At 46.7% G+C, this 20,052-nt stretch overlaps 1 protein-coding gene across 2 annotated transcripts in view; it reads left to right on the top strand.

Annotated features, from left to right (window-relative positions):
* GRHL1 (grainyhead like transcription factor 1) overlaps positions 1-19,525 on the top strand; it is a 45,993-nt gene extending 26,468 nt beyond the window's left edge. The window contains exons 9-16 of one of the 2 annotated variants that reach the window (XM_060027106.1): positions 4,567-4,725; positions 8,958-9,009; positions 10,284-10,423; positions 11,501-11,538; positions 13,631-13,722; positions 14,060-14,145; positions 16,635-16,699; positions 17,878-19,525. In XM_060027106.1, the coding sequence (XP_059883089.1) occupies positions 4,567-4,725; positions 8,958-9,009; positions 10,284-10,423; positions 11,501-11,538; positions 13,631-13,722; positions 14,060-14,145; positions 16,635-16,699; positions 17,878-17,992 (747 nt within the window). In that variant the 3' untranslated portion in view covers positions 17,993-19,525. Of the gene's footprint in view, positions 1-4,566; positions 4,726-8,957; positions 9,046-10,283; positions 10,424-11,500; positions 11,539-13,630; positions 13,723-14,059; positions 14,146-16,634; positions 16,700-17,877 lie in introns of both variants that reach the window. The other variant, XM_060027105.1, reaches the window with a different exon arrangement.
* Positions 19,526-20,052: the final 527 nt, after the last annotated feature.

Here is a 20,052-nt window from a genome sequence, read left to right as displayed (position 1 = left end):
CACAATGAGTATGGTCTGAACATTTGTTTTATCCAGAGTTGGGTGACTTGGCCTGTTGTCCAAGGCCAAGTCAAGGCCAAGTCACCCAAGGTAGAACCCAGTCCAGGTGTTAACACGGTGAGGAGCAGAAGACATCCGCCGTGTTGCTGCCCCAGGACCCAGAGCACAGCTCTGCCTCGTGTCCTACACTTGCTCTCTCCCTCTTTTGGGTGCTGCTGATTAAAGATTGTCACCTTCCTAAATAAAGATTCACAGACACTGACTGAGCTTCTCCAGCAGAACTTAGTGTAGTCCGTCCACGAGCGTGGGCTGCATTGATCAAGAGTGTGGGTGTGTGGGTGAAGGTCACACTAATGGGAAGTCCATAGCGGGTATCTTCTCAGGAGGTCACCTGCGGGGAGAGTGGAAATACTGAACTACAAAAAGTGGGGGTAGTGCTTCCTCGCTGTTTTTACCACATTGTGATGTCGTAAGGATCAGTTACTATCCCGGCAGCTTAGAGAATGGTGTAGCTCGGGGGGTCAGCAAACTACAGCTCTCAGGCCCTGGCCAGCCAGGGGCCTGTTTATGTGAATAATGATTTTTCAAGATACCGCCACCCACATCTGTTCATGTATCATCTGTGGCGGCTTTCGCACCGTTACTGTGGAGTTGGGTGGTTGCATGTGGCCCACAAAGGCGAAAACTCCCATCAGGCCCTTTTGCAGAAAAAGGTGACCCACTGCTGATGTAGATAAATACGAGAAAGTGCTTTAGGTGTCCGCATTGAACTTCTTCTTGGTCGTGTTTGTTCACTGCTCCCTCGGCATCTTCCTCCTCTTGCTAAAAACCTGTGTGCTGAGCGTGTGCTGTGTACCAGGCCCCAGGAACAGGAATGGCTGCTTGAACGTTGTATCTGTCCTCTGCGGGCACGACGCCACCGGCCAGTCTCATACCCGAACGCACAGTTCATCCACACACGTCAACCCCCATGAAAACCAAACGTCCCGTGAGGGTTAAACATAAGAAGTGAAGTCTGACAGGCTTTTAATAGGTTTTTTCCTGGTCTCTGTCTTCTAAAGTAGGAGTTCTTGAGAATTTACACGACCTTATTGAATAGCAAAGTTGAGCAGATGCTTTCATCTTTATCTTTCCTTTGATTAAATGAATATTATTCTTATTTGATAGGGCTGTACCTCTGTAAAAAAATTTTTTTTAATTAAAAACAACCTGATGGGATACATATAAATACATGTAAGCACATCGGAACTCTTTCAAGAAAGGAAACCATATATTGGGACTCGTTTTAATAACCTCAGAGTTTTGGAGCCAAAGGAGATCTTTGATCGCTCAAAGTTTGTAAGTACATAGAAGATTAATTACTTGACGGCAGTGGTTTCTATCCTGGCCGATCACGAGAATTACCCAGGGAGGACCTAAGACAGTTCTCGAGCCCGAAACCCACCCCAGGCGTGGGAGCAGGAACTGTAGACGTGGCCTCACCGTCACCGTCTCCGGTACAGGCTGACAGCCCGGGGATTCCAGGTGAGTCAGGGTGTGAAGCACTCGAGCTCCCAGGCAGGATTATGCTCCGGCCACATTTCGAGAACCACTGCTTTGTAAGATTCTTAATTTTATACAGGTAGCTAGTATGATAACTTTAAGTGGCAACTTCACATGGTACTCTTAAAAGAACACGATTTGTAAAAAGTTGATTGATCAACGTATTACACAAAATTATTGTCACTAGAAATACAGAGTAGGGATATAGGATTCATCATCTTTCAGTGTAAGTATGCTGGGACTGCAGTTAAAAGTCATCTAGAGATCGTCGTCTAATCCAACCCTGTGTTTGACAGTGGGGGACCCTTGCCCACATCACAGCACAGTTAGTGACAGAGCTGGGACCAAAACTTAGGCGTTTTCCTTCTCAGACCAAAGCCTTTCCTGCTGATCACATTACCTCTTGCTAGAACATATATCAGGCATCTTGCACCCTTGCCAGCCTTTGGTGTCCCCCTCAGGGCCAGCTGTCCCTGTGACCGTCCGGCTTGTTCTTGTGCCGCCCCCATTTTTCTCCTGCAGGGCTTCAGCCCACCGTTGCTGTACCTCGTGTCCCTGGCCTAGATACCGCACAGCCCGTTCACTGTTCACTGGTATGTTTGTGTGTTTAGCTAGAGAAGGTGGCACTTTTTTAATGCTGAGTTAGGGACGCCGTACCCGTTCTCTGACACATTTAGAACACCGCCAGGTTTAGAAAGAGTTGATATGAAAATAGGAGAAGCATGTCCATAAGAAAGCAATTGTAAGTGATCATGAATAACAGTGAGAGTAATGCCTTTCTGAAGGCTCCGTGTTTATACTGATCCTGGGATCTGGCTCCTGCTTATTTTTCTGCTTTGAATAGAAACTTGACACTGGGAAGCAAGGGCAGGTTAGGTTTTAGGTTGGATTACCATGAAATCCTCTTGTAAAGGGAATACCACTTTGGGTCAGAGACTTCCTGGAATTGTTGAGGGTAAAGTGTAACTTTCCCAGGCACCTGTTTTTGAGTTAGGAATCGAGCCGGGTGGCCTGGAATGATGGAGAAAATTTCAGATTTTCCATTTAGTTGTAAAATGAAAAATGTGGTGGTTTGGTTACTTTATGTGCTCAGTTGTTTGCGTGAACTATTGTCTTTCTGTCTGCCTTTCTGTTTGTCCTTCTTTCATCTATTCCATAGACTATCTTTTTAACTTTGATTTATGGATTATATATGAAACGGTTTTTAAAAAACGTATAGGAAAAGATATAAAGTCAAAGCACGAAGTTTCTGTAGTGGATTTGAAATTCATGTGTGCCACTTTTGCCTACATATCTAGATTTATGTATTTAAAAAATTAGAGCAATTTGCTTATTTGCTGAAAATTACTTAAATGAAAAGAAAAAATCATAGGTAAGATAAGGCAGTCCTAGATCAGGAACCGTGTCAAGTGGAGAAATGGACCCAGCCTGCTGAGTATTTACGATCTAGTCAGGGACATAAAACATACACATATAAAAATGGCAAACCATTCCAGGTAGTAAAGAAAAGCCAAGTGATTTGTCTATAGGATAAAAAGTTGGTTTGGGAAACAGGCAGCCAGGAGTGAAGGGGGAAAGTCTTTTATATGAATCGCAGCCCTTTGCTTTCTACCCTGGGGACAGTTTAAAAAGTCTCTCCAGGCCTCACCTGTAAACAGAGGATAACAGGCCCTCCAGGCTGTGCTGACGACACCAGGTCACGTGTGTAAGGTGCATGCCCAGCACGACAGCTCAGTGCTGTCGACTCCGTGTCACAGCGGGCTGAATGCAGACAGTCTGGGAGCAGGGCCTTGAGTCGGACCTTTAGATGGAGAGCAGCAGAGAGGAGCTGTGGAGGGGACTGGACCGGGACAGGAGGGGACAGGAGCAGGAAGAGGGACAAGGACAGAGGGGAAGCAGGGCCACGCTGCCAGCGCGTCCTCGGCTTGAGAGGGCGGACGGGGCTGAGCGGGGGTGGCGGGGGGGCGAGTGAGGGATTTGGACAAGTTCTCAGTCTTTTTAGGATGTTTTGGTCTCTTCCTACTTAAAAACAGTATATAGACTAGAACAAGAATAGAAACCCTGGTTCAGCATTTTGCATACCTTCTGGAGAGCGTTCTTTGTCCTGTGGCTAGAATGTTTTTCTCCTTACCCTCTGTTCCCACTCTGTGCTCTCTTATCTTACCTTCTTACAGGTTTTCCCCCCTGTGCTGACTGCAACGTCTCCCTCCCTCTCTGGGTCTTGCTTCAGCCAGCGGCGCCCCGCACGACTGTGGCGGATCTGTTCTTGGTTGTTAGGGCTTCAGGGTTGTCACCTCGTGCAGGTCTGGCAGGAATCCAGAGTAAGGGTCTAGGGTCTTTGAAATGTGCCAACCGGTTTTAAAAACTGTAATTCCAATAATACCCACTATGTGGTGCTCATGCATCAGAAATAAATTCTAAAACTAAAGCATTGACGGGGAGCTCAAAAACCTATGACCAAGCGTGGAGAGCTTAAAATCCAGGATCACAAACACGGGGCAGGGCGGGGGCGTGGGGAATGGAGCGTGTTCGTGATCTGTACAAGGTTCACCTGGGTCTCTCTAAGGAACAGTTACCTAAATTCCAGAATATTTGGACATAGATGTTACAGGTCATCCTAGGAGGTGGTGTAGACATAAAGACAGGCGGATCCCCAAAGAGTTTGTTGCAAGCTCTAACACAGCTGCAAAGAGAATGTGTACCATTTGGAACATTCAAAAATGACATCAAGAAAGACAGCCAGCCTCAGCCCCACCGTGTGATACTAAATAAGTGTTCTGGGGGAGAACTGGCAGGGGGTCAAAGCTGCTGTCTGTCTTTTCCCTTTAAGGTCTGCATTCTTATGACCAAAGGTGGTTTTAAAATAAACCCTTTGTTACCTCTTTAAAAAATCTTTTAAACAAGAAGCTGAGCTCTCATTTAGAACATATCTGGATAGGTTCGGTGACATTACTGTTTTTACAAGCTGTGCAGAGGTTGACCATCAGTGCCTGGTGCTTACAGAACCTTTTCTTTGCTTTGCAGGTTTTCATCTCCGTGAACTGCTTAAGCACAGATTTCTCTTCTCAGAAAGGTGTGAAGGGGTTGCCTCTGAACATTCAGATTGACACCTATAGCTATAACAACCGCAGCAACAAGCCTGTGCATCGGGCGTACTGCCAGATAAAAGTCTTCTGTGACAAGGTAAGGCTGCCGACTCGGCAGGGACACTTAGAATACAGCGTGCAAGGGGCACTCTTCCTCACAGGAAAAGACCAGGAGCTGCTTAAGTTCAATAAGAATGTATTGCTGATAATATAAAATAGCTTATTTTAAATAAGCAATTCATGTTTTAGCCACGCAAAATCACATTATATAGGGGAGAAAAATAATCTCCTTTTGACTGAAAAACTGGAGGGGTCGATGAGCACATTTATTTTCTCAGGCGTGTCCGATAGGGTGGCACACAGGGACTCATGCCAGCTGCACCCAATCCTTGGTGGCCCCTCAGCTTACGGGGACCTGCAGGCCACGGCTGCGGTGTTGGAGCTCTTCCTGAGCTCTGGGTCTGAGGACTCTGCGCCTGTGTTATCACTGGCTCACCTCCCTCCAGGCTGTTTGGCAAGTTGTCAGCCAGCTCACTAAGGTAGGAGAAAGTGAGCTGCAGATTCTTCTTGACAGCAGCAGGTAGGCAGGAAGAGAGAGCACAGGCCCAAATGATGTCAGTGTCATTTCTGTTCTCTGGTATGACGCCCTTTTTTCTGGAGAAGAGATGTGCACTTTTGCCAGGTGCAGAGCGAGGGGCTCAGCTGGATTAAATCCAGAGAGAAGCTATAGGCCCACGCTGGTTTGGGGTTTGGAGACAGTGGTATCCTCAAGAATGGGGCGGAGCCGTCTGCTGAACTAAGATTGAAGAAGACTCTGACTTTCCCCACTCGGAAATATCGGACTGTATTGTTTTTGCCCGTCTCCTCTTTTCATCCTATTAAAACCTCTCTGTTATTAAGATTTTTAGAAGGTACTAGGAAACTGGCAGTGTATTTGCCATCAGGGGTCTGGTATCCTGGCCTGTGTTCTGGGTGCACAGAGCAAGCATGCGGCCCTACGTGGATGAGCCTGAGGCCCTCCAGGCCCAGAGGACTCCCTCAAACACCCAGGCTCAGCGATGTTTACCGAGTACTGGCCATGTGCCTGATAATGTGCTAGGTGTATTAGTCCTCTGCTGCTGTTAACAAATTACCACGAACTTAGTGGCTCAAAACTACACACATCCATCATCTTACAGTTCTGTAGGTCAGAAGTCTGACCCAAGCCTTACTGGGCTAAAATCAAGGTGTTGGAAGACTGATTCCTTTCTGGAGTCTCTAGGGGAGAACCTGTTTCCTTGCTTCTCTGCTTTCCAGAGGCCGCCCGCGTTCCTTGGCTCATGGCCCCTTCCATCTTCAGAGCCATCCTCACACGTGCTCCTCTGGCTCGCCTGCTGTTGAGGACCCTTGTGATTAGATTGGGCTCACGCAGGTGCCCCAGGAGACTCTTGCTGCCTTAAAGTCAGCTGGGGAGCAGCCTCCTTCTCCTTTGCTGTGTAAGCTGACAGAGTCACAGGTTCGAGGGTTCAGACGTGGACAGCTTTGAGGGGCGTTAGTCTACCCACCGCAGTGCTTTAACATGCACTGCATTTTACAAATGACAAGTTACATCTGCTGTAGAGCAGGGATTTCTGACCCTAAGTCACATCTCTTTCCTTCATACCACATTCTTCTTTTTAGCCAAAAGACAAACTATTGCGATGTCCATGTTCTTTCTTTAAAAATCTAGGGAGAAATTAAAGTTTTATCCGTTTAAAATGTTTTCTGACATCTGCTGTTTCTTTTATTTATTTATTTATGGCTGCATTGGGTCTTCGTTGCTGCGCCCGGGCTTTCTCTAGTTGCAGCAAGCGGGGGCTACTCTACTTTGCAGTGCGCGGGCTTCTCATTGCGGTGGCTTCTCTTGTTGTGGAGCACGGGCTCTAGGCACGTGGGCTTCAGTAGTTGCAGCACGCGGGCTCAGTAGTTGTGGCTTGCGGGCTCTGGAGCACAGGCTCAGTAGTTGTGGCGCACGGGCTTAGCTGCTCCGCGGCATGTGGGATCTTCCCGGGCCAGGGCTTGAAGCCGTGTCCCCTGCACCGGCAGGCGGACTCTCAACCACTGCGCCACCAGGGAAGCCGTCCACTGGCTTTTGAACACGTGGACTGAGGCCCCGGTGACCGTGTTCATGTCTGGTTTCCGTGTCAGTTCTGGGCTGTTTCAGTGCTTTGGTCACATCCTCCTCACTCTTGGTCTCCGGCCTCCCCGCATGCCTGGCATCTCACTGGACACCAGACGTGTGAGTTTCACCTTGTTGGGTGCTGGATGTTTCTGTCATCCTGTGCATCTTCTTGAGCCTTGTCCTGAGATCTAGTGAAGTTCCTTGGAAACAGGCTGACCTTCCCAGGTGTCCCGTTTGCCGGCTGCTGGGCGTGTCTGGAGCAGCACTCAGTGTCAGGCCGTTCTTCCCCACGGCTGAGGCGAGCTCTTCCTGGCTCTTCTACCCAGTGCCCGTGAATTATCCGTTTTTCCAGCCTGATCGCTGGCATCGGGCGCTGCTTCTGGCCCTGGCCTAGTCTTTTCAGATGTTTTCTGCTCCCCGACTGTGGGTGGCTTCCTCACACCGTGCGCTCTCGGTGCTCTGCTGAGTGTGTGGGGCCCTCTGAAGACATCCAGGGTTCTTTCTCTCCCAGCTTTCCTCTTTGCCACTTTGCCTGCCGCCTTGATCTCTCTGCTTCGCCTCTGCCTTCTCATTCCGAGGAATCTGGCTCCCTGGGCCGCAGCCTGGAAACTCTGGAGGGTGCTCAGCACCTGGGGGTCTCGCCTCACTGGTTTCCCGTTTCTAGGGAATTGCTCTTCTTTGTTGCCTGGTGGCTGGGGCCTTCAGAATCCTTGTTTCATGCACTTTGTCGTTCTGCCAGTTGTTTCTGAGCAGAGGGTAAATCTTGAGTGGAAGCAAAAGCCCCTTCTCATTCTTTGTAGATGTAGCTGATAAATAAGGAGGAAAGTGTCCTGTTTTGTAAAACTTCCTTTTAGGGAATATAACTTACCATCTACATGAAGTTATCGTTAGACTGTTAGAAGGACCTGAGAGATACCGACCAACTCCAGTCGGTAACTCGAGGAGACTGGTGATGTCTGCCTGTTCTCCTCCGTCAGGGAGGTGATGTTTGCGTCAGTATCACGTAGCAATGTTGATAAGCAGGTTGTATGTTTATTGGTACATTAGTGGAGCAACACCTTCTAAAAGGCAGAAGGGGGTTTTGTATTCCGTATTTTAAAATGTGGTTTTGTTGTACAATAGTGCCAAAATCAGTGGGATGATTTTTACTGCCTCTCTTTGCTATTAGGGAATTTATTTACAGAAAAGTAAGTCACCTTAAGTCAAGTAAGTTCATACCTGAATAACTTTGTAAAGAAATCTACGTCATCCAGAAAAAATGCCAGTAGGTCAAGCAAAATGACTAATGAATAGTTTTGTTTTTATTGCACTTGCTTGCTTACTTTCAGGTCGTGCTTGTTACTAACAGGCTTGTGGGTTCAGCTGTGTGGCAGTGCCGTTCTCTGGGTGGTTGGAGCACACTGTGTACCTATGTCCTCTTTGTAGGCCTGGGAGCATGCTTTTTCTCTCTTAGGTGACTGCAGATTTCTAGTTAAATGTTTGCTTTTGTGAGTCACAGGTGGTCCTATCTGTCACTTAGTAGATGCCAAGTCCTTGGACAAAATCAGTTTTCGGTGACCACATTGCCCATACAGGAAAGTACACTCAAAGCAGGGTTAACTTGTGTTTTTTCGTTCATTTTCTTGTTAATAGACAACGAGAAAAGTCACTTGTCTTTGAAGCCAGTGTGTGGTACATTAATGGATTTTCTTAACTTTCCATTTAACCTGGCCACGTCCATTGTTGAGGGGAATTTTGCTCTATTTGTTTTGTTTTGTTTTGTTTTTTTGCGGTATGCGGGCCTCTCACTGTTGTGGCCTCTCCTGTTACGGAGTACAGGCTCCGGACGTGCAGGCTCAGCGGCCATGGGTCACGGGCCCAGCCACTCCACGGCATGTGGGATCTTCCCGGACCGGGGCACGAACCCGGGTCCTCTGCATCGGCAGGCGAACTCTCAACCACTGCGCCACCAGGGAAGCCCTATTTGTTTGTTTTTTGAATAAGTGTTTTCCTGTGATTTCATATAGTTAAAAATAGTTTTAAGAATGGGCTTTTTAGAGGAAACTACTGTGATAAGCTTCATGAGTATAATAAGCAATGCAGCTTATGTCCAAAGAGGAGATATTTTCCCCCCATAGGTCAGGATAAGAGTTAAATATTTTCAAGAGGATCAGATAAACAGCACCGTGTCTTGTCTTCTCTTGACCTAGGGAGCTGAACGGAAAATCAGGGATGAAGAACGAAAACAAAGCAAAAGAAAAGGCAAGTGTACTGACCCCAGCTCCCAGTTGAATGCCTGTAAGTAGAAGTGTTTTCACCAAGCATTTTAGACCTTTTCCGTTCAGAACAGTGACTTGAAGGCTTCAAGCAGAAGATAGAGTAGTGGATATTCTTTACTGCTGTGAGGTGGTAGCTTTGCTTCCTTTAACCAGGTACAAGGACAGGTGAGGGCTGAACTAAGTCATTTTCTGGGGAACTGCAGGAAGGATTCCTGAGTTTCTCCAGAGTTCAGACGATTTTGCCTGTCAGTTCTGGTTCAGGTTGCTGGCTCCAGTCCTGAAAAATAACACACAGTCCGCCCGAATAGCTCATGATGAAATTGGAACTTGTCTAGGTTTTTAAGAATAACACTCTTTGGAATTCGGGTTGTCTTCATTCCAAATGAGTGTGGTGGTCTTATGTTGAGTATTCTGACATTTGCAGAATCTGTAGGGCTTCTGTTTGGACATGGCACTGGGAAAGCTTTTTTTCTTTTTCTTTTTTAATGTGACCAGCATTCATGTTCACAAAATCCTGTAGCTTTCAGCTAAAAGGAAAAAAAAAAAAAAAGGAAGCTGCTGTGTGCAGGCAGCGCTTCATCCACAGTGTGCGGGCGGCCGCGCCTGTCCTCTTCGTGTCTGGCGCCCAGCAGACGTGGGCCTGAGTGCAACAGTCAGGGTTCTCTCGCTGGCATCACGCTGCAGCCTCACGACGTCACTTCAGAGAGCAGCTAACTGGCTAGGAAAGCTCGTCACTAAGCACCGCAGGGTGGGGGCTGATGGAGTCTGTAATTCAATTAATAAGAGTTAGATAGTCATGCTGACTCTCAACCTCCCTGAGGTTCGGTTCTGAAGATGAGGGTCTGAAGTTGAGGTTCGTGTTCTGAATTCAAGCGTACATCGCTGTCAGAACAAATTATCTAATGAGGAGAGCGGGGGTGAAATTACTTCCAAATTATATTTATACAATCATAAGTTTTAGCCTTTCAGGCAGAAACTCAGCATGCTTTGCCTCTGTTCTGGATCTCAGGTTGTGTGTCTGTGTGTGCTTAAAGATGGCTTTTTCTCTCCTGAGATGCGCAGTTGATTTTAGTGCAAATACAAACAACCTATTCCTTCACATAAGCTGTGATTTTTCTCAGTTCAGGCAGCATGACCTGTATTTGATATTCTTCTACAATCTAAGTTTCTTAAACAGTGAGGGAAATGCTCTGTGGCCTGCCTCCAGTCTGCGTATGTAAGCTGTTGACTGTGGTGTCCTCATTTTTTTTTTTTAAGTTTCTGATGTCAAAGTACCGCTGCTTCCCTCTCACAAACGAATGGATATCACGGTTTTCAAGCCCTTCATTGATCTCGACACGCAGCCTGTCCTCTTCATTCCTGACGTGCACTTCGCCAACCTTCAGCGGGGCGCTCACGTAGGTAACCAGGATCCCAGGGTGGCTGCAAGGAAGTGAAACTCCGCAGAAAGAAAGGCTTTGGCATCGTTCATGGCAAACAGAAGCCAAAACGTCGTGAGGTCTGGCCAGTGTTAGGTGTCAGCTCTTTGGAGTGTTCGGTTTGGGCAACATGATGTCCGTGCGGTCAAGTATGTGTAAGCGTTGTTGGTGGAACCCCAGTACAAGACCTGGCAAGTTAATTCTGGGTGGATTTATCTATTTGTATCTTATCTCATTTAAAGGATACTGGAATAGTAACAGAATTTGGAGCTTGAGTCAGTGATCCTGTGAATTTAACTTACATGGGTCTGGACAGGAGGGAAAAGCCAGTGGAATGCCTGGGGTGGGATCCTTAATGGAATAAAGAACATCTGAGGGCTCTCCCTGTGGTTTAAGTTAGGGGATCATCATTGGCACATGTTTGGCTGTGTTTGGGCGGCTAATGTGAAATTTAACAAATACGCAGTCAGCTTTGCTTGGAGCAGAAACTCAGTGGAGGTAGGAACTGGGTGGAGTGGAGCGTGCCCGCCAAGCTGAGCTCAGAGAAATACCCCAAAGACATCTGCCATGCGCTTTGTACGCAGATTCCTACAGACAGATGAGTTTTCAGAATTCTTCAGGAAAGTCACTGCCAGTGTCTTCAGTTTCTAATGAGAAGCTTTGGGGTGAGCAGGGGTCAGCAGTCTTGTGCTGTAAAGGGCCAAATAATAAACATTGTAGGCTTCTGGGGGTCAGACGGTCTCTGTTGTGACCACTCACCTGTGCCACTGTGGGCTCAGAAGCACCGTAAAGGCTGCGCCATGAATGGGTGTGGCCGTGTGCCAATAATAAGCAGGCACGGGGCCAGGCTTGTCTCGTGGGCTATAGTTTGCCAACCCCTGAGTTAGAGGAGTTCAGGACATCCCCAAGAATCTGGGCATTGAAAAATAAGGCTAGAAGGTTTTGTATGAGATTGGTCACATTCAAAATTATTTTCATTTTAGGAATAATTCATTTAAGGTCTAAAGTATTTTAGCATATTCTTGAAAAGCAATCTTTTTTTTTTTTTGGTCTTAGGTCCTTCCCATTGCCTCAGAAGAATTGGAGGGTGAAGGGTAAGATTTATGTTTTGTTTTAGCAAATTCTTTGTATTTTGAAACAATCTCAAACATATAGAATAATTATAATACAAAGAACTCATTTTTTCCTGAGCCATTTGAGAGTAAGTTGCGGACCCAGTGACCCATGCATCATTCCTAAATACTTTGGTGTATGTTTCCACAAATGAGGATGTTCTCCTGCGTAAAGAAGTCAGGATATTGACATTGAGACCTTAGTACCATCCAGTCCATGTTCCCATCCAGGCTTTGCCAGTTGTTCCAGTGATATCCTTTATGGCAAGAAAAGGTCCAGTTCAGACTCCCACAGTGTATTTAGTTGTCCTGTCTCCTTAATCTCCTTCAATCTGGAACGGCCTCAATCTCTCCTTGACTTTCCTGAGCTAATACCTCTGAAGGTTACAGACCCGTTGTTCTGCAGGACATCCCTCTGTCTGGGTCTGTCCTTCGTTTCTTCTTGGTTGGGGTAGATGATGCGTCTTGGCGGGAACGTCACAGGCAAGGCCCTGCTCTCAGTGTGTCCCGTCGGGGGCACACACTTCCAGGGCACCCTGCGGCTGGTGACGTTCGCTCTGATCGCTTGATTCAGGCGGTGTCTACCAGGCTTCTCACTGTGGAGTTGCTCTTCTCCTTTTGTAGTAAGTGTTTTGAGGGGAGGTGCTTTATAGCTTTGTAAATATCTCATTCCTTGCCCCACTTTGCATTTCTTCATTTACATGTTTATGTCAGCACGGACTCGCGGTTTCTGCTCACACTGTCCCGGGGCTACGGGGTCCCTCAAGCTTGCCCCTGGATCCCTTTGACACGACCCTCCTGTCCTCACTGCTTGAGCACTTCCTCACTTTCAGGCAGAGTGTGTTCCAGGCACTTGCGTTTTCCCTTCTCCGGCCCTCAAATCAGCCTCTTCTCCAAGAAGCCCTGGTTCTTTGTGGAGACTGGGCTTTAGAAACCCAGAGGCGGCCTCTGGGTGTGCTTGTTGCTGTTGAGGTGTTGCCGCTCCCCGCACCTGGGGGCACCCTCCTTGGCCCACACCAGCAGCCCTCCCGCTCAGCACTCTACCATGTTGAGGGTCCAGTCCCCCTCTTTGGGCCATCCTGGCTCCCCGTGCCCACCCGAATTGGCCACAGGCCTTCTCTCTGCCTCTTTAACTCATTGTGTTCTCAGACATAAATCCTGCGGGTGCTTTCGTCGGAGGCCTGTTACGTGCCGGAAGCTGAGACGGAGTATCTTAAGGGCCAGCCTCTATTCTTGAAGTGATGATTCTGCTCAGAAGCAAACACTTATTTCATTTTCAGTGTTTTTTACTATTTTCTTGCTCACCTACTCTGAACCTCACAACATTGAACACTGCATAACTTTGAAAGCCAATCACTCTGATCTTTTCACTTCTTTCTCCAAACGTACTGTAAACATTTCCCCTTTGTATTTCCGCTGACACTGCTGTATTTTAACCCTTTGGAGTTTTATGCTACGATTGTCTCCAAAGTCCTCCAACTGGTTCTTCTGCTTGTAGGTCCTGGAGTCCCCTCCAATCTCTACCACACACTGATTACAGCATTCTTGTCTCACAGAACTTTCAGATTCCCTGATAACTGCAACATAAAATCTAGAATTCCTCAGAGCTGAATGATCAAGATTTTCCAGATTAGATTTATCTTCTTCTGGAACATTCTGTTTCAGCCAGCCTGGCTTTGCATTTTCCCGCTCACACTTCCTCCCTTTTTTGACATGCCCTCTCCTCTGTTACCACCTTCATGTATGTCTCAGATCCCACCTCCTTCATAAGTGTTTTCCTGAAAAGAAACTGCGTTCCCACACCGGCAGCTTGAGCCGTGTAAGAACAGCCAGGGTGTCTGGCAGGTGCCTGAGTGAGTATAGTCCCAGCTCTGCCATTCAGTAGTGCGAGCCTGGTTCACTTGGCATCTTTCCTTGGGCCTCAGATTTTCATCCACAAAATAAGGAAGCTGGACCAGATAGAGAACGAAGGTCATTTTAAATCTAAGATTCAGTGATACACCCCCAAACTCCTTTTGTTTCTGCAAGTGATTTAAGGTGAAGTCACTAATTGCATACTTCGGATCACCTGCAGGTCTAACTTGAAAAGGGGACCTTATGGCTCGGAAGACGATTTTGTGATCCCTCCTCCTGCTAAGCTGAGCCGGGTAGAAGAACCAAAGAGAGGTGCGTTGGTTTACATTTCCTCGTGGGAGTTTTCAGTGGGAAGTGAGCTCTGAATTTGTCAAAAGCATACACTGCTCAAACAGATCTCATCAGTGTTGACTTCCTTGGGTGTTCCTCCGTCAGACCAGCTCCTGGCTTGAGCTGGGCCCTCCAGCAGAGTTAAAAGAAGCTGAAAGCTGTGTTCCTTAAGACAGATTTCATATCGGTTCGTGTTTGCTGTCCTTGATATGGACATCTCCTTTTATTTTAGCCAATACCCACGGTCTTTTCTCTTATTTTGCTCCTGTCAATGAAGTGCACTTTTCTTTTTCCCTCCTTATTCCCAATTGGGGGTCAGTGCTGCTCTATGTGCGAAAGGAGTCGGAAGAAGTCTTCGATGCCCTGATGCTCAAGACTCCGTCTTTGAAAGGCCTGATGGAAGCTGTAAGTAAGAGGAACTTTGTGGTCCTCTTTAAAAAGTAAAAAGAAACTTACATAGAATTTGATTGGAACAAACCTTACCAGAATGTCCGGATTTGTGTGTGGTACTGAAGCCTTTCCTGAGTCCCAGCGCCCTGTCTGTGGCTGCAGCACGTGCCACGTTTTACCCCACGTCCCAAGGTCCTCAGCGGCTGCAGGGCTGTCCCCACCTCAGACCGCTGCACCCAGCGCACTGGTTCGTAGACAGCAATCACTCAGCAATGTCTAATCCTCTGAATTGAGTGAATTTGTGATGACCTATGGAATGGTTTAATTTTCATAGACTTGGTTAAAGGGAGATTGCCACTTAAACGACTTAGAAGCCGGCAAAAGTTAATTCTAGTGAATAAAATCTTAAAAACTTCACGTGTAAAACAGTGGCTCCTTGGTCTGCCTTTGAAACTCCTGATCTGGGGCGTGACCGAACTTGTGTCAAGATCTTACTCAGCCTATTCATGAAAATGTAGACGTGTGACCAGAGACAACCACAGCCCCTCCTGCAGGATCCCAGCAAAGGGCCCACAGCAAACTGACCCCAGCCTGCCCTTAAGACATCAGAGAGAGATGTGAGGAGGGTGCCACGCTGATCTTGGCTTTGCCCCAGGGTGAAATTCAAGGAATCAGCACCGTGTCTTGATATTTATCAACCTCGGGCCCTGTAAATCATGGGGATCTTTGAGCTCGAAGCACGCCCATAACTGGGCTGGAGATAGGTTTCTCCCGCCCCCACCCCCCCACCCCTGACTACTGCAGTGTGTTGGATTCATTTAAGAAACATTTGTTAAGGGCCTGCTTTGTGCCAGGCACCGTTCTGGGGCCCTGGAGTTAGAAGGGTACGTGACAGTGCCAAATGGAGCTTAGATTCTAGTTCGGAAGATAGAGACAGTAACGTAAATGAAGACATTACTGTGTAATTTGCCAGGTACTGGTAAATGCAATGGAGAAAACTAAAGCAGGGCAGCGGGACAGAGGCTGGGGGCGCTATCGCTCAGCCCCTCAGGGAGCTCGGCGTTCACAGCGCCTCTTAGCCCGTTCCTGCCACCCGTAGCCCTCTGCTTCCTGCGATTTCTCCTGGGTCCCTCTGGCTTACCTTGTCTTCTGACGGCCCTTCTTAAGAATCACGCAAACTCTTGATTATGGGGAGAGGAGAATGTGAAAAAAAGACTCACTATGCCAAATATAACTTGTTCACAACTCATGAGGAATTCATTACAGTCTTGCATCTCCTGGGCGGGGATTACATAAATATACAAAGAATTACTATCCAGTGATACAGAAAAGAAATGAACTTGTTTGTATGATGGGAGCTTGGGTTTGGTTTGAAATGTGTATTTTTGTTAGATTGAAAGTGATCTGAAGGTTGGTCTTCTGAGGCCCCGTTTTCAGGGCCCCCTGGAGCTGTGCTCTTCAGATTGAGGCCGGGTGGGCAGTGACCCCAGTGTGGGAGTGGTCTGCACAGCAGTGCAGATAAGGCGTTTGATCTGGACTGAATCAGCTGTTTGTCCTGTAGTAATCCATCCCCTTCCTGTACAGATAGCGCCTGTGCCCTGAGAGGAAAACCTCCAAAGTTTGTACCGTACTGATTTCATCGCACTCTGTGGACCACCCATTGGTCATGAAGGGAGGAGGGGCCACACGTTGGCCGGAGCCTCGCTGCCCTCTGGAGAGGCTCTGGGAAGCCCTGGCAGAGGTGCAGGCCTTGCTGTGATCGGGCCCTTGGTGTTCCTTCTGGGCTGTGGGATGTGAAATCATTTCTTTCCTTCTCATAATTCTGTCCCCGAAATTAACTCCTGCTTTGTGCTGGACACGTTTTAATCCCACAGCAGTCCTGGGGTGGGCGAGGTGAGATAAGAGGAGGCTGAGGGTTAGAAAGGTCACCTGCCAGTGGAGGGTGAGTCAGAACTGATCCCCCTTCTGTGTGTCTGACTCCAAAGCAAGGCCTTTATGTGCTGATTAAAGTACCTGTGACAAGGTGGATGTGTGTCATTGTACGCTTGTCAAAACCCGTGGACGTACAGCTCAGAGAGGGAACCCGAGTGGATGGTGGACTTCAGTTCCTAATGGCGACTGAGTCGCCGCAGTGTCGGCTCAATCACACACAGCAAGTGCAGCACACGGGTATGGGGGGCAGCGAGCAGCTCTGTGCTTCCTGCTCAGTTTCTCTAGAAACGTAAAACTGCTCTGTGAGGTATTAATTTAAAAAAAAACTATGGCCATATAATAGACTTCTGACATCTGTAATCTCGCGAGAAATAACAAACACCCGATTCCAGCTTTCTCCAAAGGCAGGTAACACCCCTCCCCAGGATACAGACGGGCTCTCATCTGTGTCTTTGCATGTGCATTTGTGAGAAATGGAAAGTGGAGTGTCTGAACCACTATATTAATATATATATTGTTTTTTCAAGCCATGAAAACAGCATTTTGTGATTATTTTTCTTTTACTCTTTCAGATCTCAGACAAATATGATGTTCCCCAAGACAAGATTGGGAAAATATTCAAGAAGTGTAAAAAAGGGTGAGCAGTGACGGGCATTCTTAGTACCTCTAAATAGTGTTAATATTATATAACGTTCATGTTATTCACGTGCATTTGTGCCCAGTCAAGAACCAGTTATAGAAGCATCAATGCAAGAATGTATTTTTTCTTACTAAATTATCCCATAAAGTTGATTTACTTTTCTAGGACATTTTTATGGTTGTTTTTCAAGTAGAGACGTTGTTCTTCCCATGCTTGGCTGCAGCGCAGTGGCTCCAAATTCCAGAGCACGTGATGAAATTTACTAAGGATGACAATCGCTACCCCGTTTATTGAGCCCTGTCGTGAGTCAGGCACTGGGCTGGGCGCTTGGTGTGTAATTTAATTCTCATGTTACCCTAAGACAGGCGCTACTACTCATAGTTTTTAGACGAGGCAGCCGAGGCCCAGAGAGCCTGAGAGGCTTGTCCAAGAGCAGGTGGTGAGTTAGCGCTGAGGCCATGACTCAAGCTCTGTTTTGACGACTGCAAAACCTTTGCCCTTCCCACTCCATCCTCCTGCCCTGGATCATGTTTTCAATGGCAGAATGTTGCTTCTTTGTCCAGAAGTTAGTATTTTTAGTACTGTTTTACTTAAGCGTCTGTGCTGTGTGGCATGGGTAAGCAGGGTATAGGATAAGAATTTTTTGGCTGAATTCTAAAGCAAATGGAATTTTCTAGATGGGCCTAATGGGAACGGTGGGACTTGATAGTAGTAGTTCAGCTAAAGCTTAAGGGTAATTAAATTAAAGGGAAGATAATTTGTCAGGGAGCCCTGGCTTCAGGTCATGTAGGTTCATCTTACTGATGTGCTTTCGAAAGCTGGACCAATGAAGTGCTCCTCTGTAGGCTTATTTTGTTCATTATAATAAATGCTGTTTATTGAATGATTACTGCATGCTGAAATAATAACAATAGCTAAGCTAGTGTGTTTTCTTTATCACATGCCCTGCGTGGCAAGCGTTTTACTTGAGTCCCTCGTTTAATCCCGACAGTAATCTTACAAGGTGGGCACTACTGTTAATAGCCGTTTCGCAGATGAGGAGGGGGAGGCATAGGGAGGTTTCGGCAGTCGCCTCCCTCATCCTAGCTAGGAAGGGGCAGAGCTGACGGTGAGGGCTGGGCCTGCCAGCAGAGCGGGCAGCACTGAGTGGGTCTGTCTCGGCTCCCCTCTTGCAGGATCCTGGTGAACATGGACGACAACATCGTGAAGCATTACTCCAACGAAGACACCTTCCAGCTGCAGATCGAAGAGGCCGGGGGGCTGTACAAACTCACCCTCACCGAGATCTGAGGGCGCCCCGGCCCACGACTCCAGCGAGCTCAGGGAAGCTGTCACGTGGGCCTTTGGGTTGGCAAGCCGCAGGTTCCCCGGTCGGCCACCTTCCGAACGTGGGTGGATGTCAGTGGAAGGGGTTTCCTTTCCAGTTGGAGATGGAGCTGCGTTTGGCTTGGAGATAGCATTGACTGTATTGCATTGGCGTTTTTCAGATGACGGAGAAAGCATGTACCACGATGTTTGAATTTTCTGATATAAATACTTAGCATTAAAAGTGAAAACTTTGTTCCAAGATTTACTAGATCACCTGGGAACCTTAAGGTATCTGCTACGTTATTTATAAAAATATTGTCTCTTCAGTGCTAGTGGGCCCTGCTCACTAGTGCACCTCAGACTCGGTGTAACTGTGACCGCCTCAGGTTACGGGCGCGGCACCCCAAGAGGACCAGGTGCGCCCTTTCTCCCTCGGCCTCTCATTCCCCAGTAAATGTTTACTCCAATAGGGCAAGTTACCGAAGTCTTCCTTTGCAACTCTCTCCAACATATCAACTGCCTCTCTCATGAAGAACCTAAACGGTTACAGTGTGCGTCCGTGAAGCTAAAGCTGCGTGTATGTAAGTGCAATACGTCTTGAAGGCCCGTGTCTGTAAATGTGTACATACCTGTCTTATATAAATAGATAATATATACATGCGGTGTCCGTGTACATATAGTGAAGAGATGTGATAAGGGCTACCTTAAAGACTTTCTTGAGACGAGAGGATAAGTTATTTTCGATCACCTACACCCAGCAGATAGCATACTGCGCTTAGTGGAACCCACTCCGACGCTTTCTTTGCGTTTTCCCAAACACAGCAGTCATTCGGTAGCATAGCAAAACCTTCTCAAACGACAGAGATTCTGTTTGCTCTTGCAAATGTTATTATGTGGATGTCAGCACTGATTAACAAATGAAGTAAAGGAAAAAACACTGCTGCAGCTCATGACTGCTGTGTCTGCTAGTATCAGTCAGGTGGACCTGACAGAGGGAATAAACACAGTAATCGTAACACGTACTGTGATTACTGTGAACCGGTGACACAACTCAAGACGGAGTTCTTCCTGATCTTCCTGTTATGAGAAATGACTTCTGTTGTATCATGTTCCGGAACCTTCAAGCTTTAGTTGTCTAGTGTGCTAACAGTTCTAGAAAGCATTCATGAATTTATGAGACTGTGTTACTATGGCAGGGGAACGTTTTGTACACACGTTGAAATACATAAAAATCCTAAAAAGTGTAATTTTGTAACGGAACTAAAACCGCAGGTACCTTTAGGCTCAGGGAGGTAGGTTATTTGTATAAGTAGGTTTGATAGTTACATTCTTACCTTAAAATATTCTAATGAAGTATGTGAACTAAATTGCTGGTTTTCTAAGATAAGATATTATGGGACACGGGTCATATAAACAACATTTTATATTTTGTTTTATGGGATCGATTTTGTCTTGTTTTTAATTGTACAATTGAAGATGTATGTTAAACCAAAGGGATTAAATTTTATATGTCTATTTCGTAATATGTCATTTCCTGTTATTCAGTTTGACTTTTTCTTTTCATTAGTCAGTAAAGCAAAATCTGAGATCTTAAAATAGTAGAGCTGAAAAGAATCACCTTAGCATTTTCTCCTTATTTCCCAACATGTATATCTGGGTCTCTTCCTTCCTCTTAATTTTTCCTTAGACGGGTCTGAAATGATCCGAGTAATTGTTAACTGAGGGGGCCCTGAATTAGTTTTCACCTACTTCCAAAATTTAACCACAAAAGCTTAAGAGAAACGCTTTCAGACCTAATACCTTAGTGTTCTTGGTTTTTAAAAGCTTAACAGAAAACGTCTATTCCCTGGTTGTCCAGTGGTTAGGACTTGGTGCTTTCACTGCTGAGGGCCGGGGTTCCATCCCTGGTCGGGGAACTAAGATCTCATAAGCTGTGCAGTGCAGCCACAAAAAAGGAATAAAAATCTACCAGTAATGTCTCAGTTCATCAGAATTTCTAAGTCAAACGGCTATTGTAAGCATATGCAGGTAATCTAGGGCCT

Source organism: Delphinus delphis, chromosome 12 (assembly GCF_949987515.2).
Source record: "Delphinus delphis chromosome 12, mDelDel1.2, whole genome shotgun sequence".
NCBI lineage: Eukaryota > Metazoa > Chordata > Mammalia > Artiodactyla > Delphinidae > Delphinus > Delphinus delphis.
The sequence above is the reverse complement of the archived record's forward strand: the minus strand, read 5'-3'. Positions and strand labels throughout refer to the sequence as shown.